The sequence below is a fragment of the Calidris pugnax genome, unplaced genomic scaffold (assembly GCF_001431845.1).
Source record: "Calidris pugnax isolate Ruff unplaced genomic scaffold, ASM143184v1 scaffold232, whole genome shotgun sequence".
Classification (NCBI taxonomy): domain Eukaryota; kingdom Metazoa; phylum Chordata; class Aves; order Charadriiformes; family Scolopacidae; genus Calidris; species Calidris pugnax.
Genome location: NW_015090956.1, coordinates 667,709 through 685,221, shown reverse-complemented (window position 1 = coordinate 685,221; position 17,513 = coordinate 667,709). Strand labels below are relative to the sequence as shown.

The 17,513-nt window shown below is 36.5% G+C and overlaps 2 protein-coding genes across 4 annotated transcripts in view; both read left to right on the top strand.

The window, feature by feature from the left end:
* The window catches only part of LOC106893861 (pre-mRNA 3' end processing protein WDR33-like), a 43,720-nt gene extending 35,871 nt beyond the window's left edge, over positions 1–7,849 (top strand). Inside the window, exons 2-3 of the mRNA XM_014952120.1 lie at positions 5,621–5,837; positions 7,700–7,849. Coding sequence (XP_014807606.1) covers positions 5,634–5,837; positions 7,700–7,822 — 327 coding nt within the window. The 5' untranslated portion in view covers positions 5,621–5,633 and the 3' untranslated portion in view covers positions 7,823–7,849. The remainder of the gene's footprint in view (positions 1–5,620; positions 5,838–7,699) is intronic.
* Positions 7,850–9,915: 2,066 nt separating this feature from the next.
* The window catches only part of WDR33 (WD repeat domain 33), a 57,321-nt gene continuing 49,723 nt past the window's right edge, over positions 9,916–17,513 (top strand). For 2 of the 3 annotated variants that reach the window (XM_014952122.1, XM_014952123.1), the window contains exons 1-6: positions 9,916–10,132; positions 12,170–12,238; positions 12,738–12,842; positions 13,622–13,717; positions 14,199–14,350; positions 16,123–16,220. In XM_014952122.1, coding sequence (XP_014807608.1) covers positions 9,929–10,132; positions 12,170–12,238; positions 12,738–12,842; positions 13,622–13,717; positions 14,199–14,350; positions 16,123–16,220 — 724 coding nt within the window. In that variant the 5' untranslated portion in view covers positions 9,916–9,928. The remainder of the gene's footprint in view (positions 10,133–12,169; positions 12,239–12,737; positions 12,843–13,621; positions 13,718–14,198; positions 14,351–16,122; positions 16,221–17,513) is intronic. The other variant, XM_014952121.1, reaches the window with a different exon arrangement.

Below are 17,513 nucleotides of genomic sequence, written 5' to 3'. Positions count from 1 at the left end.
GGCACTATTAGGAACAAATAAAAAGCTTGCTGTCTTGCAAGTGGATTTGTTGTCAGTTAAGGAACAGTGATGAACATCTTGAGTTCTATCACAAGGTCCTTGACTTCTGTTGTGCAGTTTCTTCTGCCTGAGCCTCAATTAAATCTGTTTTAATGTCTTTTTTTTTTTTTAACCCGTGTCTATTTGTCAGGTTTCTCATTCGCTCTCTCTTGACTAACCCTGCTCCTTGGTTAGTGGTTTTGCTTTTATAGTTACTTCCACTCTTACTGTGTTTCTTCTAACTTGTCTTTGGGTTTTTTTGTTTATCTGTTTTATTTTGTTTATCTGTTTATTTTGTTTATCTGGTCCCATTCCTGCCTTCAGTTTCATGTCAGATGTGCCTTCATTTATTCCCCAATTGGATTGCGTTTTCCAAGCTTTCTTTTGTCATTTTAGCTGAAAGGTAGGCCCAGTTACTTACCTTCCAGGGTTTCTGGATGGTGTTATCTTTGCTTAAATTTGTGAATTAATTATATATTCTCTGTATATCCCTAAATGTGCAAAAGCTAATCAGCTTTGAAGGGCTATTTGTGGAAATAAAAAGGGGGAAACTGACAGTCATCTCTCTGAAAAGTCATGTTTCTGTTGCAGAGGGAAAGGAATAACATTAAATTGTATTTGTTCTTTTTTGTTTGTTTGTTTCCCTTTCCCCAGAAGAGGTGTGTTTATTCAGGTGTGCTTACAGATTACTTAATTTACAAATTAAAAATTATGCAGTCGCACATTTTTTCGCAGGTGACTATTTACAATGGGATTTTTGAATTTACAGAAATGTTACTTATTACCTTGCAGATGTAAGGTGTGCTTGTCTCATCAAAGAGAGATGGTGTTTGCTACTGATGTATGGAACAATAAACTTGTTATGCTAACTTTGCATTGTGGTGTTCTTATCTTCTGCTTCTGCCTCAGAAAGCTGAGTGGGTTTTTTTTTTACTGAATGTCCTGAGCCATGTTTTGGACTCCTGTGTGCTATTGCAATGCAAATAATTACTACCAATTTTCACTGTTTCTGTTACACTGCAAAAGTGCTTGCTTTAAAGCCTATGTGTACTTTGTTTAACTCTCTAATACGAATTTAAAGGAGGAATATGCAGATACACTCAGGAAATTTTTATTGCCTCTTTTCCTTTGTGGGTTTAGCCATTGCAGGGGGCTGTCTTTGAAGCTGCAGCACGTTTTATTGCAGCGGGCAGCATAAGGTTTGCAGAGTAACTGGCTGCTGGCACCTCCCAGGACAATAGCCCTTCTCTTCTACCATTTAGAAACATACTTTTCTTTTGAATTATTCAGGTTATTACTCACTCTACTAAACCCAAGTTCCTTTCACTTTGGTGAAAAACAGCTATTGAATAGGCAACCACATTTTAGTTACCAGTTATTGCACTTCATTGATAATGATCTTTACTTTTTGGGTAAACTGTATAAAATTTGTCAAGTTTATATGTAAATCAGATATTCTATTTTTTTTAATATTGAACTATCTGTAAGAAGTGATGAATTTAATATAAGCCATGAGTCTCTTATTTTTTCCCAAACTTTACTTGATAAAAACAGTGTAGAGGGATGCTTTGGGGTTTTTTTTTGTATTTTGAGTAGTTGAATTTGGTTTACTTTGATTTAGTCAAGTTTTGTGTGAATTGCTTTGATTGCGTGATTTTGGGCAGTAGAGACCAAATCTGTAAATTTTCAAAACTTATTGCCACATTCATTTTGATATTAAAGAAACAAACATACCAAAATAAGATGATAAAGTAACATTCTTACTAAGTGAAATGCTGGTGTTATCTTTGTAGTCTTATTCGAGTACATGACCTAAGTGATAAGCATTTTCTGTAAAGGTCTAATATTGTATGTGACTTTTAACTTGTTTTAAAAAGCAAACAAACTCCACAAATCCATCTGTCTTGTGACACCATGTTGCCCTGGGTATATGGTCATCCTTACTGTTTTTTTTTCCATTTTTAACTCTGTTTTATAGCCATGTCTGTCTGATCACTCGATAGCATTAATAAATCTGCCATCCCTATGGCACTATTAAGAACAAATAAAAAGCTTGCTGTCTTGCAAGTGCATTTGTCAGTTAAGGAACAGCGATGGACATCCTGAGTTCTATCACAGAGTCCTTGACTTCTGTTGTGCAGTTTCTTCTGCCTGAGCCTCAATTAAATCTGTTTTAATGTCTTTTTTTTTTTTTAACCCGTGTCTATTTGTCAGGTTTCTCATTCGCTCTCTCTTGACTAACCCTGCTCCTTGGTTAGTGGTTTTGCTTTTATAGTTACTTCCACTCTTACTGTGTTTCTTCTAACTTGTCTTTGGGTTTTTTTGTTTATCTGTTTTATTTTGTTTATCTGTTTATTTTGTTTATCTGGTCCCATTCCTGCCTTCAGTTTCATGTCAGATGTGCCTTCATTTATTCCCCAATTGGATTGCGTTTTCCAAGCTTTCTTTTGTCATTTTAGCTGAAAGGTAGGCCCAGTTACTTACCTTCCAGGGTTTCTGGATGGTGTTATCTTTGCTTAAATTTGTGAATTAATTATATATTCTCTGTATATCCCTAAATGTGCAAAAGCTAATCAGCTTTGAAGGGCTATTTGTGGAAATAAAAAGGGGGAAACTGACAGTCATCTCTCTGAAAAGTCATGTTTCTGTTGCAAACAATGAGGATGCATGAAAGAATGGCATACAAAAAATTCATGGTTCAAATTGTGATAAAAGTATAATGAACTAGAGGAGGATGCATGAAAGAATGGCATACAAAAAAATTCACGGTTCAAATCGTGATAAAAGTATAATGAACTAGAAGAGAGTAGCAATTAATTGGTAGCATTACCATCCAAGAAACAATAAAGGAAGAGCTGACCTATGCTTGATGTTGGAAAAAATCCTGCTGTTGCTTTTAATTCTGTGCATTAAGGAAAAAACACAAAATCCCCCAAACTTGGTACTTTGCTTAAAATAGGAAATTGGATGTTACTACTCTGGATTACAAATTGTCCTCTAATACTTGTTTATATATTTCTACTTCCCCAGTACAGCAGGAGCTTTAGCTACAGACACACTGAATTGCGACACTTTTTCAGCTGTTACAAAAGATGTAGAGGAGAACCTGTTGAGGTTTGTGCCAACAAAAGCCAGAGTAGGATACTGATAACTTGCATATTAAATGGGTATGTTTGACTGACTGGAGTAGAGCTCTTTGGAAGTAAATGCTCCAGTTTCATCTCATGACTGAATCTGTACCCTTTATTTCTAAAGCTTCTTTGTTTGGAAACTTCCCTCAGTGTGTGTATACACACGTCTATATGCATATGCACATACTTTCCTTATATTTTTGTATGTATATATATGATTGCAAACATGACTTGGGCATAAGGATATTATGTTAATAAAAGCATGATATTTGAGGCCTTATTAGAAGAAAGTGGTCATGAGCAGCTGGGTAACCAAAAATCTTTTTCCAAAGTTTAGCTGCTAGTAGGAGGCTTTTTGTGACAGAGGCAGTGATCTCAAAAGTTGGAGAAACAGCTTAGAACAGGAATGGAACATAAACCTGTCATTTTCATTATCATGTCGTTGTAGTTGACATGTCACTGTCTTGTCATAATCATGAACTTGGAAGGGTCTGTAGGCATGAAGAGGTGTAATTAAAATGTTTATGTCTTTGGTCATCTTTTAAACAGTAGTTCTTGCTGATACTGATTGTATATTAAATATATTTAAGTGCTTGTGATAGTTTTTAGTATTTCCAATCTAAATTGATCCATATAATAGCAAATGCATTATTTACCTATGTTTGTAACTGAAAAACTTTCTTCAGGAGGTTTTATTTTCTGAAAGATGAGAATAAAAGATGAATGAACTTGTTGCTTGGAATGTTTCTCTAAAAAAGCATTTTAATGTAATGTTTTCTTGCAAATACTTTTGATCAAAGTCTTTTTGGAAGCCCCAGCATATGCCTTTGTCTGTATTCTTGGCCATAGTTCTTGAAATGTATTTTTGCACTGTCTGAAAGAGAGTACAGGTGTGTGGCTCTGGAAAAAAACATCTTCTTCCCTCTGGTTTCAAGCACTAGTTGGTAGAGAGGTGTGTATCTTTAGACTTGAAAGAGATTAGTACTAGAATTTTTTTTTCCCCTGAGTGATGCATAAACTTTAAAACTACATTTAAAAACTTTATTAATGGACTTGCATGCTTAATGCTGGCTGGTTTGGTTTGTTTGGAAAAGCTGCGATCTCTCTTTTGATATAAACCCACTAGTATCCTTTTAATTTTACCCTTGAGAATTTACATTACACCTGAAACTTTGGGTACAACAGTTATCTACCTTCTGATGAGCTGGAAGAGAATCTGAGGTGATGTTAGGGGTGCTTGACATACTTCCTGCATGAGAAAGCTTTGATACCTCTTTCTTGTTTCAGATGAGTTTAATGTAGTAATTGTGTTGTTACAGGGGTGTTAGGGATGTGACAGTATTGGCAGGGATGGGGTCTTGTTACACCACCTGGTATTGGGCACCTTTCAGGCAAATGAGCCTTTCAGCCACAGGACGTTTATTTGAAAGCCCATCTCTCTTTCCAGTTACACCAGTTGGTCTCATAAAAGATACTACTCCTGCCAAAGGTCTTAAATGTCTTAATGTAAGGAAACATGCTATTTTAGTTTAGACTTGTTTGTCTTGGAGAATAGTTGTAATGGCTGAAGTTAGTGTATATTGTAGTTTTCAATTATGGAGAGGTTGCTGCAGTTGATCTCCTTATTTAAGGGTTTTACAGACTGGAAGATTAGGTTTTAGACTCATTTCCCTCTGTCAGAAAAAAAAAAATCTGAATATTGAATTTTTTTCCCTGTCCCTCACATTTTCTTAATGTTCTCAATGGGTGTTGTTGGGGGGAAGTTACGTTCAGTTATGTTTATCAAACCTTGATAAATATGTAATCCATTTATTTTGTGATAATGGAATTGAAAGTAGTATCTACAGGTTGAACGTGATCTGTGGTATATTTACTATAAGTTTTCAAACCTTGATAAATATGTAATCCATTTATCTTGTGATAATGGAATTGAAAGTAGAATTGCAGGTAGAATGTGATCTGTGGTGTATTTACTATAAGTTAAGTCCTAGAATAAGTTTTTGAGGCAGCCCTTTAAAATTTCTTTCCTTGACAATAGATTAATTCATAACAAATGTGGTGTTTCCTGTTGTGTATTGAGTTTGAAATATCATCTTCTGTTGAAGGGGTCTTACTGTTTCTTGCGTTTACTTATACTGTTTTTACTGAGGACATTTTTTTCCCCACATGGTTCTAGTTCAGGGATGGTAAAGCAAACTTTATTGTGATCTGTTTCAATACAAAATTCCTCGTGATAGAGAACAAAGTACTTGACCGTGTTAATGTTAGTGTTATGTGGTACAGGGGAAGAATAATCATTCTTCAGGAACTTACAGATATTTCTTCCTAATAAACACTGCTTTATGAAGTTGTTATTCATCCTTGTAAACCTAAATTAATAGAGATACTAATATGGCACTTTGGTCATTATTATGTAGTAACCTAGTGTTTCACTCTCTGCTGTCTTTCAGAAACGAGATAGCCATGGCCACAGAAATTGGCTCCCCGCCCCGATTCTTCCATATGCCGAGGTTCCAGCACCAGGCGCCTCGGCAGTTGTTCTACAAAAGGCCTGATTTTGCACAGCAGCAAGCAATGCAACAGCTGACCTTCGATGGAAAGCGAATGAGAAAAGCTGTGAACCGAAAGACCATCGACTACAATCCCTCTGTAATTAAATATTTGGAGGTTAGTTAATTTTCTGGGGTTTGTTTGAAAAACTTTTTTTTCTTTCCTGAAACTTTGGGTTTTGTGCTTTTCAGTCTCCACAGAGCAGTCTGGGAGGCTGGGGGATCTACTTCTGCATTTTCAAACTAAGTGATAAATGCTTGTAAATTTGGTATAGTACGAATACAAGGGGGTTTGGTCCTTGGTAATAAAACTGCACGTATAAGCAGCTGATTTTGTACTTTGTGTAAACACCTATTTTTACATTCTGTCTTGGAATTCCACCTTGGAGCACAATTGACTGTCTTGTGTGATGTTCTGACTTCTCAGTGGACATAACTCAAAAATAAGAACAATAACATTATTTATATTGTTTTGAAATAGAAATTTCCTGAAATAGGAGATAAACCATTAACTCTTCCTCTCCAAAACCAGGGCACCATAAAAATGTTGTTTCATTGTTTTACCTAAATAACACTGCAACTGTGTGCTGTGGTCTCTGAAAATCCCTTTCTGTACAGTTGATAGATATAGAACAACTTTAATGAAGTTTTGTATTTCTGTGAAAGTGGTAATTTGGCTTTCCTGAAGGGGTGGTATTAATTTCTTAAGAAGTATAATTTTATGATCAGGAGGTACTGTGCAAGTACTGGATATTAGTTCAGAAGCAATAGAATCAGATCTGTAAATGCAGAAATCAGTGGAAACTCAGCAGCAACATTGCAGAAACATGATGAAATTAATTCCATCTGCTGTGGCCAGTGCATGAACTCGCAGGTGTCAATGTTTGGAAAGTTTTCTTAATAACAGATTTAAATTATCTTCTAAGATCTGTTTAAACACCAAACGTTTAAAACACATACTTCAGGAATGCCCCAAAAAAGATTCTATTAGAAGTGGACTAGTTCTAAAAAAAAAAAATTTTATTAGTTCAGGACCGTATTTACTGTGGTTGAAATAAGAACCATCAAACTTCTGTTTATTAAAACAAAACAAAAATAATCAGTTCTGTATGTTTTGGTTGCTTACACGAAATTAGGATATACCAGAATTCCATTTCAGGTCTGGCTTTGATACTACTGATTTAATTTGATGCGGTTCTATTAAAAAAAATAAAAAAGAGAGAAAAATGGTTTATATGTAATTTGCTCTTGGCTTAAGACATTCTACCAAACTGTAGTAGTGTATGCTGGGAATGTTTTACCTAGAATTGTAGCTTACATTTCTGATATGTACACTGATACAGATTGGTAAAGTCTATAGCATGAAGCTGAAACAATTTATTTGCTAATTCACATAAAGTATTTTTGAAAAGGTTGTGTTTGACAGCTCACAAAATTTCACTAATTGAAGGCATTTTTCTCTGGATCTTCTGAGTTTTATCCATTTGAATGCATTGTTATCTTTATGCTTCAGCTGCAGAAGCTTTTTCCTAGCTCATCCACTGTGTGGGATTTGGTTGAGAGTTGATCAGCATGGCTCCTGGTGATGTAAATGCTTATTCTGAAAGTAAAGCTTTTGAAATGATTGAAGGTGCTTCTTGCAGAGAAACTATTTCCCTGGGCAGCAGAGTACCACTTGCCTTTGTTACAATAACGTCGCTTATTACATAGAACTGCTCCTTTCATACTGTTCAGCTGCAATTTTAAATGAGCTGCTTTAGTCTGACAAAATTAAGACTTTAAACATCCTGAGTCTTTGTTCTTGAGCTGTATAAATTCTACAGGTTTCCTGAGACCGAGGTCTTTTTACTTGAGTTTATTCTATAATCTTTGGAGTGCTTTGGAATTTCCCAAACAGGCTGTCAATGTGGTGTTTGCTTTCTGTTGTTTACCAATGAGTCTAGTGGTTGTATGAACTGGGAGCTGTTTTCTTCTTTCCAGAATAGAGTATGGCAGAGAGACCAGCGAGACATGCGAGCAATCCAGCCTGATGCAGGATATTATAATGACGTAAGTAAAATCTCACCATTCCCTGATGAAGTTCTGGGGATAAAATTTGTTTAGAAAACAGGATTCTGCCTGTCAGCTGACAGGCAATCTTTTTGTCCACAAGAGGCCTTAAAGACATGAAGGGTATCTTCACTCTACATTATCTTGTTCTGTTGGAATCCATGTCCACAAAGAGAACCTGAAATTGGGTAGGCTTTTAATTTTTGGATGTAGGAATTCATAATGCACTGACCTTGCAAAGCTGCTCTTGAAGATGCTGGTTCTGGATGTTTGACAGGGTAAATCATGCAGACTTTTGAACATTTCTACCGACTGATAACATCCCTTTATTTTCTGAAAGATGAGAATAAAAGATGAATGAACTTGTTGCTTGGAATGTTTCTCTAAAAAAGCATTTTAATGTAATGTTTTCTTGCAAATACTTTTGATCAAAGTCTTTTTGGAAGCCCCAGCATATGCCTTTGTCTGTATTCTTGGCCATAGTTCTTGAAATGTATTTTTGCACTGTCTGAAAGAGAGTACAGGTGTGTGGCTCTGGAAAAAAACATCTTCTTCCCTCTGGTTTCAAGCACTAGTTGGTAGAGAGGTGTGTATCTTTAGACTTGAAAGAGATTAGTACTAGAATTTTTTTTTCCCCTGAGTGATGCATAAACTTTAAAACTACATTTAAAAACTTTATTAATGGACTTGCATGCTTAATGCTGGCTGGTTTGGTTTGTTTGGAAAAGCTGCGATCTCTCTTTTGATATAAACCCACTAGTATCCTTTTAATTTTACCCTTGAGAATTTACATTACACCTGAAACTTTGGGTACAACAGTTATCTACCTTCTGATGAGCTGGAAGAGAATCTGAGGTGATGTTAGGGGTGCTTGACATACTTCCTGCATGAGAAAGCTTTGATACCTCTTTCTTGTTTCAGATGAGTTTAATGTAGTAATTGTGTTGTTACAGGGGTGTTAGGGATGTGACAGTATTGGCAGGGATGGGGTCTTGTTACACCACCTGGTATTGGGCACCTTTCAGGCAAATGAGCCTTTCAGCCACAGGACGTTTATTTGAAAGCCCATCTCTCTTTCCAGTTACACCAGTTGGTCTCATAAAAGATACTACTCCTGCCAAAGGTCTTAAATGTCTTAATGTAAGGAAACATGCTATTTTAGTTTAGACTTGTTTGTCTTGGAGAATAGTTGTAATGGCTGAAGTTAGTGTATATTGTAGTTTTCAATTATGGAGAGGTTGCTGCAGTTGATCTCCTTATTTAAGGGTTTTACAGACTGGAAGATTAGGTTTTAGACTCATTTCCCTCTGTCAGAAAAAAAAAAATCTGAATATTGAATTTTTTTCCCTGTCCCTCACATTTTCTTAATGTTCTCAATGGGTGTTGTTGGGGGGAAGTTACGTTCAGTTATGTTTATCAAACCTTGATAAATATGTAATCCATTTATTTTGTGATAATGGAATTGAAAGTAGTATCTACAGGTTGAACGTGATCTGTGGTATATTTACTATAAGTTTTGTAAAGGCAATGTAATTTTATTTACAAGTCCTAGAATAAGTTTTTGAGGCAGCCCTTTAAAATTTCTTTCCTTGACAATAGATTAATTCATAACAAATGTGGTGTTTCCTGTTGTGTATTGAGTTTGAAATATCATCTTCTGTTGAAGGGGTCTTACTGTTTCTTGCGTTTACTTATACTGTTTTTACTGAGGACATTTTTTTCCCCACATGGTTCTAGTTCAGGGATGGTAAAGCAAACTTTATTAATTCATAACAAATGTGGTGTTTCCTGTTGTATATTGAGTCTGAAATATCATCTTCTGTTGAAGGGTCTTACCGTTTCTTGCGTTTACTTACACTGTTTTTACTGAGGAGGTTTTTTTGGTAAAGCAAACTTTATCGTGATCTGTTTCAATACAAAATTCCTCGTGATAGAGAACAAAGTACTTGACCGTGTTAATGTTAGTGTTATGTGGTACAGGGGAAGAATAATCATTCTTCAGGAACTTACAGATATTTCTTCCTAATAAACACTGCTTTATGAAGTTGTTATTCATCCTTGTAAACCTAAATTAATAGAGATACTAATATGGCACTTTGGTCATTATTATGTAGTAACCTAGTGTTTCACTCTCTGCTGTCTTTCAGAAACGAGATAGCCATGGCCACAGAAATTGGCTCCCCGCCCCGATTCTTCCATATGCCGAGGTTCCAGCACCAGGCGCCTCGGCAGTTGTTCTACAAAAGGCCTGATTTTGCACAGCAGCAAGCAATGCAACAGCTGACCTTCGATGGAAAGCGAATGAGAAAAGCTGTGAACCGAAAGACCATCGACTACAATCCCTCTGTAATTAAATATTTGGAGGTTAGTTAATTTTCTGGGGTTTGTTTGAAAAACTTTTTTTTCTTTCCTGAAACTTTGGGTTTTGTGCTTTTCAGTCTCCACAGAGCAGTCTGGGAGGCTGGGGGATCTACTTCTGCATTTTCAAACTAAGTGATAAATGCTTGTAAATTTGGTATAGTACGAATACAAGGGGGTTTGGTCCTTGGTAATAAAACTGCACGTATAAGCAGCTGATTTTGTACTTTGTGTAAACACCTATTTTTACATTCTGTCTTGGAATTCCACCTTGGAGCACAATTGACTGTCTTGTGTGATGTTCTGACTTCTCAGTGGACATAACTCAAAAATAAGAACAATAACATTATTTATATTGTTTTGAAATAGAAATTTCCTGAAATAGGAGATAAACCATTAACTCTTCCTCTCCAAAACCAGGGCACCATAAAAATGTTGTTTCATTGTTTTACCTAAATAACACTGCAACTGTGTGCTGTGGTCTCTGAAAATCCCTTTCTGTACAGTTAATAGATATAGAACAACTTTAATGAAGTTTTGTATTTCTGTGAAAGTGGTAATTTGGCTTTCCTGAAGGGGTGGTATTAATTTCTTAAGAAGTATAATTTTATGATCAGGAGGTACTGTGCAAGTACTGGATATTAGTTCAGAAGCAATAGAATCAGATCTGTAAATGCAGAAATCAGTGGAAACTCAGCAGCAACATTGCAGAAACATGATGAAATTAATTCCATCTGCTGTGGCCAGTGCATGAACTCGCAGGTGTCAATGTTTGGAAAGTTTTCTTAATAACAGATTTAAATTATCTTCTAAGATCTGTTTAAACACCAAACGTTTAAAACACATACTTCAGGAATGCCCCAAAAAAGATTCTATTAGAAGTGGACTAGTTCTAAAAAAAAAAAATTTTATTAGTTCAGGACCGTATTTACTGTGGTTGAAATAAGAACCATCAAACTTCTGTTTATTAAAACAAAACAAAAATAATCAGTTCTGTATGTTTTGGTTGCTTACACGCAAACTTCTGTTTATTAAAACAAAACAAAAAAAAATCAGTTCCGTATGTTTTGGTTGCTTACACAAAATTAGGATATACCAGAATTCCATTTCAGGCCTGGCTTTAATACTACTGATTTAATTTGATGTGGTTCTATTAAAAAAAAATTTAAAAAAGAGAAAAATGGTTTATATGTAATTTGGTCTTGGCTTAAGTCATTCTACCAAACTGTAGTAGCGTATGCTGGGAATGTTTTACCTAGAATTGTAGCTTACATTTCTGATATGTACACTGATACAGATTGGTAAAGTCTATAGCATGAAGCTGAAACAATTTATTTGCTAATTCACATAAAGTATTTTTGAAAAGGTTGTGTTTGACAGAATTGTAGCTTACATTTCTGATATGTACACAGATATAGATTGGTAAAGTCTATAGCACGAAGCTGAAACAATTCACATAAAGTATTTTTGAAAAGGTTATGTTTGTGCTCACAAAATTTCACTAATTGAAGGCATTTTTCTCTGGATCTTCTGAGTTTTATCCATGTGAATGCATTGTTATCTTTGTGCTTCAGCTGCAGAAGCTTCCTTTCTAGCTCATGTCACTGTGTGGGATTTGGTTGAGAGTTGATCAACACAGCTCCTGGTGGTGTAAATGCTTATTCTGAAAGTAAAGCTTTTGAAATGATTGAAGGTGCTTCTTGCAGAGAAACTATTTCCCTGGGCAGCAGAGTACCACTTGCCTTTGTTACAATAATGTTGCTTATTCCATAGAACTGCTCCTTTCATACTGTTCAGCTGCAATTTTAAATGAGCTGCTTTAGTCTGACAAAATTAAGACTTTAAACATCCTGAGTCTTTGTTCTTGAGCTGTATAAATTCTACAGGTTTCCTGAGACCGAGGTCTTTTTACTTGAGTTTATTCTATAATCTTTGGAGTGCTTTGGAATTTCCCAAACAGGCTGTCAATGTGGTGTTTGCTTTCTGTTGTTTACCAATGAGTCTAGTGGTTGTATGAACTGGGAGCTGTTTTCTTCTTTCCAGAATAGAGTATGGCAGAGAGACCAGCGAGACATGCGAGCAATCCAGCCTGATGCAGGATATTATAATGACGTAAGTAAAATCTCACCATTCCCTGATGAAGTTCTGGGGATAAAATTTGTATAGAAAACAAGATTCTGCCTGTCAGCTGAGGTTTCCCTGATGAAGTTCTGGGGATAAAATTTGTTTAGAAAACAGGATTCTGCCTGTCAGCTGACAGGCAATCTTTTTGTCCACAAGAGGCCTTAAAGACATGAAGGGTATCTTCACTCTGCATTATCTTGTTCTGTTGGAATCCATGTCCACAAAAAGAACCTGAAATTGGGTAGGCTTTTAATTTTTGGATGTAAGAATTCATAATGCACTGAGCTTGCAAAGCTGCTCTTGAAGATGCTGGTTCTGGATGTTTGACAGGGTAAATCATGCAGACTTTTGAACATTTCTACCGACTGATAACATCCCTGCAAATGAAAAACTTGCTTTTCTGGAAACAGGTGTTCAGCATGGATGCTTTTCTTGCAGTTTCTGGTTAGGAATGTCAATACTAAATCTTTTGTTTCTTCTCTCATAGTTGGTCCCTCCTATAGGAATGCTGAACAACCCTATGAATGCTGTAACAACAAAATTTGTTCGGACATCTACTAATAAAGTAAAATGCCCAGTGTTTGTTGTCAGGGTGAGTATAGTGTTGGATTTCTTTAGTTGTATTGTCTTAATGTGTTTGTTGTCAGGGTGAGTATAGTGTTGGGTTTCTTTAGTTGTATTGTCTTAAATTAGAGTGATATTCTTAGCTGAAGAAAGAAACAAGATAAGAGTTAAAGTACTTCCAAATTAAACTAGATGTAGAATATATGGACTAATTCTGTGTCTAGTCTTTCTGTGGAGAGTTTTAGGAAGTTAAATGGTAAAGTCAATACAAAGTCATTTTTTATTCTCAGAGCTCGAGATACACTACCCACCCTCTGTGTCTAGTCTTTCTGTGGAGAGTTTTAAGAAGTTAAATGGTAAGGTCAATACAAAGTAATTTTTTACTCTCAGAGCTTGAGATACATTCCCCACCGTTTTGTTTTTTTTCTTCTTTTTTTTTTTTCATTTGGGGGATTGGCATTTTGGTGTCTGTGCTGTTTGGCTCTTGTAGCGTGTTTTAACAACTTCTCCGCGGTGTCAGCAGTATTGTTTAGTATGGATATTGTGTTCCAGAAATGTATTGGTGCCAATAAGCTGTTTCTTTTCTACAACTATTTATTTTTTTAATTGCCTTTACAGTGGGCTTTGTCCTCTTTTTACAAAAGTCAAAAGCACTCTGGCCCAATTCTGCATTTTTGTCTATATTGCATTCTCTAAATAGTCAGTTCTGCAGATTCCCTGAAAGAAGCTTACAATTTATTGGGAGGATTGTGAATAAATACTTGAATGTTACGTTTGCACAGTTTAGTTAATTTTTTTCTTTTGCAGTGGACTCCTGAGGGGAGACGCTTGGTCACTGGTGCATCTAGTGGAGAGTTCACTTTATGGAATGGACTGACTTTCAATTTTGAAACAATATTGCAGGTAAACTCATCAAGATTTCTCTGTATTTCCTTGAGGTCCTGGAGCATGTTTTAGGAACACATCTCCACCCTGCTCATCATGGGTCTGTGGTCTAAGTGCGGTAATTGGAGCCTTAGAGGTCTTTTCTTTTTTATATTGCTCATGTCACACTGTGGCTATAGGCAATTCATTTATTGCTTCTCATTTCATCTCCATATGCTGTACTAGCTGTTCTTAAGAACATACTGTGAGTATTTGTAATAATAAAGAAACACTTTGGAAGCAAAATGCAAATACTCTTCATTTATTATTTAGAAGAGCTTTGTATACACAGTAAAGGCATTTTTTTTTCCCCATCATAACATCTTGAATTGAACTAGATCATCATTGGTTTCATTTCTTTGTTGCAGCTGTTAAGTAGGAACTTGACTAACTTTTGTGTTTGTGTGGGTCAGACAGTATTTGAACATGTTTGCTAGAAGTTTTGTTTCTGAATTTACAGGCTCACGACAGCCCTGTAAGGGCTATGACTTGGTCACACAATGATATGTGGATGCTGACAGCAGACCACGGGGGATATGTGAAATACTGGCAGTCCAACATGAACAACGTCAAGATGTTCCAGGCACATAAGGAGGCGATTAGAGAGGCCAGGTTTATACACAATATACCATTTTCTGTAGTACCTATTGCCATGATTAGACTGTTCTCTAAGTGTATTCTGGGTGCAGAAATGCATGGGTTCTGTCAGATTCTGGGAAACTTCCTGCACCACATAAACACAATATTTTCTTTTGTTTCCACATTCTCACCGTTTTGCTGGCACCTTTCTGAATTAGTATTGTCCCAGTATCCGCCTCTGCAATATGTTAGAGATGTATTTGTCTGCCGCATTTTGCACTGGTATTCTTTTCATTTTTATATGGTGACGATGTGTATCAGTTATTCCTTTTTATACGCACTGTGTAAGACAACAATTTCATTCCAAATAAAGAATTCAGTCTTTAATAATCTAACTGAATAAAATATAAAGCCTTCAGAAATAAAACACCTGCATAGTTCTCACAAAATAATAAAACACTAAATAAAGTGAAGAACTGCTTGGCTTGGTGAAGCCAAGACTTCCAGTAATACTAAATACCCACGCAGACTGCCACATACAGAAGTCTAATGTTAATACTGAATGGGTTCATCAAGCTTGAAACTGTAAGCAAGCCATTGAAAAGAAGACTATAGGATATTCTCCTGGTTCAGTGTTGATGCCTCAGTTGTGCAAATGTCTATTTATATAAAAAATGGAATCTAAAGTGATACTATCAGTAAGATGTAAATGAAGGATGTTTCTAAAGTAAACCTGCACAGAATCTTTAGTAAGATACTGAAATGTTTTTAAAGTAAGCCTGAAGAGAAGCTGCAGATCCAAAATGAAGCTAAAGCAGTGTTTCTTCGGGTTCAGGTGCTGGCCCTTGGTGATAATGGTTCACTGCCACAAAACCACATTTCACTAAAGTCACCATTTTTCTTTGGTAGGGTGCAGCATTTTCTGCCAGAGTTTGGTTATGAAAAGTGCTTACATTGGATTCAGTTGCTGTCTGACTATCATGGCCATACACTCAATTTCTCTACTATTTTAAGCCCTTTCCTAATCATAAAGCTGTAGGGTTTCACGAGGGCTCCCTCATGGTCTTTCACTGTACCAGAAAGGAAGTGAGTGCCTGTCAGTTGCTGGAGATGTTCTCTAATCACATGGCTAAATAACTGCTTGCTTTTCCAGTGACTTTCATCAAGCGATATTGACTGCTCAATCTCGAAGCTTCTTCTGTGTCTGTAGGATTCTTTTCATGGTGTCGGTGGGGTGTAATAAGAGGGTTTTTTTTCCAAATTACTTTTACAATAAGTGGTACACTTGTTTTATGTACAACTTTTTCAGCAGTTAATCCAACTAGCATTTTCCTGTGACCAGCTTTCCCTTATTTTTGCTTCTCTGCTGCAAAGCACGTGTGGCTGAAGAGGAGTTTTTTCCTAAGAACTGTTCTCCTGTCCTTCTACACAGTGTCACTTTCTTATGGTATTACCAAACGTGAAAATCTAGGGTGACAGTTATCAAATCATATTGATGTTGCTTCTCATCCTGCAGAGAAGGTGCTACCATGTGCAGTCATAAGTAGGAAGGTGCTAAGAATAAATTCTGGATTTTTTTTCCTCATTTGACAGGGGACTGCAATGTGATAGTAATCCTATGCTAAATTCATGGCTTGTGATGAAGTGTCATTTGGCAGGCACTGGTATTCACTTTAAAGTCCCTATGTTCAAAATGCATCCTTCAGTGTATAACACATTACAGTATAATTTTGCCCTGTCTGAGAAGCATAGATAATCTGTTAAATGCTGACTTCTTTCCCCTGCTGTGTGTCTTCATGTAACAGTTTCTCACCCACGGATAATAAATTTGCTACATGCTCTGACGACGGCACTGTTAGAATCTGGGACTTTCTACGTTGCCATGAGGAGAGAATTCTTCGAGGTATGTGTAATAAAAGTACTGATTGGGGTATTTCAGGAGGGGGAAAACTTTTTTTTTTTAACTAGGTGTTCACAGTACAGAGTATCAGCTTGTCTACATTTTTGTATTACATCCCTGTCTTAAATCCTCCAAACAAATTTTTGTTTGGCTGCTGCTATAGGTGCCTTAAAATATCCAGATAGGCTGCAGGTCACAATGGCATTACTCTGTTAAATGACCCCTTAAGCTCTAAACAATGGAGGTGGATAAAAGGACATTATTTCTACTGCTAATGTTGGTAGAAACCGCTGTTTCTGCATCAGGAATACATTCATCTTTCTCCAAAGCTTTACTTCAGAACATGCATCTTCATGCAGAGGATTCCATTCTTTTCACGGGAGTCCCTTCCATTCTGATTTCTTCAGAGGCAAGGTAGTTACTTTTTCTTGGGGCTTAAGAGGAGACCATTTAGGTAGAGAAAACAAGTAAATTTAGATCACATCATGCATTGCACATGCAAATAATCCTAGCTTCAGTTCAATGGCTTTCTGTCCACCATCTGTGTCCGCTGACTTCTGGTGCCTTTCCACTGGCTTTGTTGAGCTTTCTCCTTCTCGTTGCAGTCTTACTGAGCAATACCAGTAGTGTCTGACAACTATTCCTTTCTTATAGAATATGTCAAAGGTACATAATTTAATAGAAGAATGTATTATAGATTGCTGTGAGACTGGGGGTTGTAGACATGCAGATAAACAGCAAAGAAGGGATACAATAAAACCATGGAATTTCAGTTTTAGGTGCGTGAGCTTGTTCAGTGCTTTCCTAAACTAAGGATTTTTCTTCTTGAAAATCATGCTTCCAGCTTGAACCTGCATTATGTATTTTACGAAGTAGAGTTCTCCGTGCTGCTCTTGACTCTTCAGCTCTCTTCTTGTTTTATTAATGCACTACTTTGAAAAGGCATTGGGCTCCAGCAATTCCTGCAATGATGATATTAGAACAGAATCTGTGCATAGATGTAGATGTGTTCTTTGCAGGAGCTGGCAAACAAATTTCTGGGCTCTTTCATTTACATCTCTTATTCTGGAAGGACCCAAACGGGTTTAGGGCTCTTTTGCTTCATGCTTTACAAGAGAAATTCTAAACTAAACACGTTCTGTGCCCTCCTCCAGGTTTGTACTAACTACTCGTTTAGACTGTGGAGGAAATAGGGATTGCCTCCATGCAGAGTTGTCAAGATTATAAAAATCCCTCCAGTTCTTCTACCTTCTTTTAATGTTCTGCATAAAGGAGGAGTAAAGCACTTAATTTAGG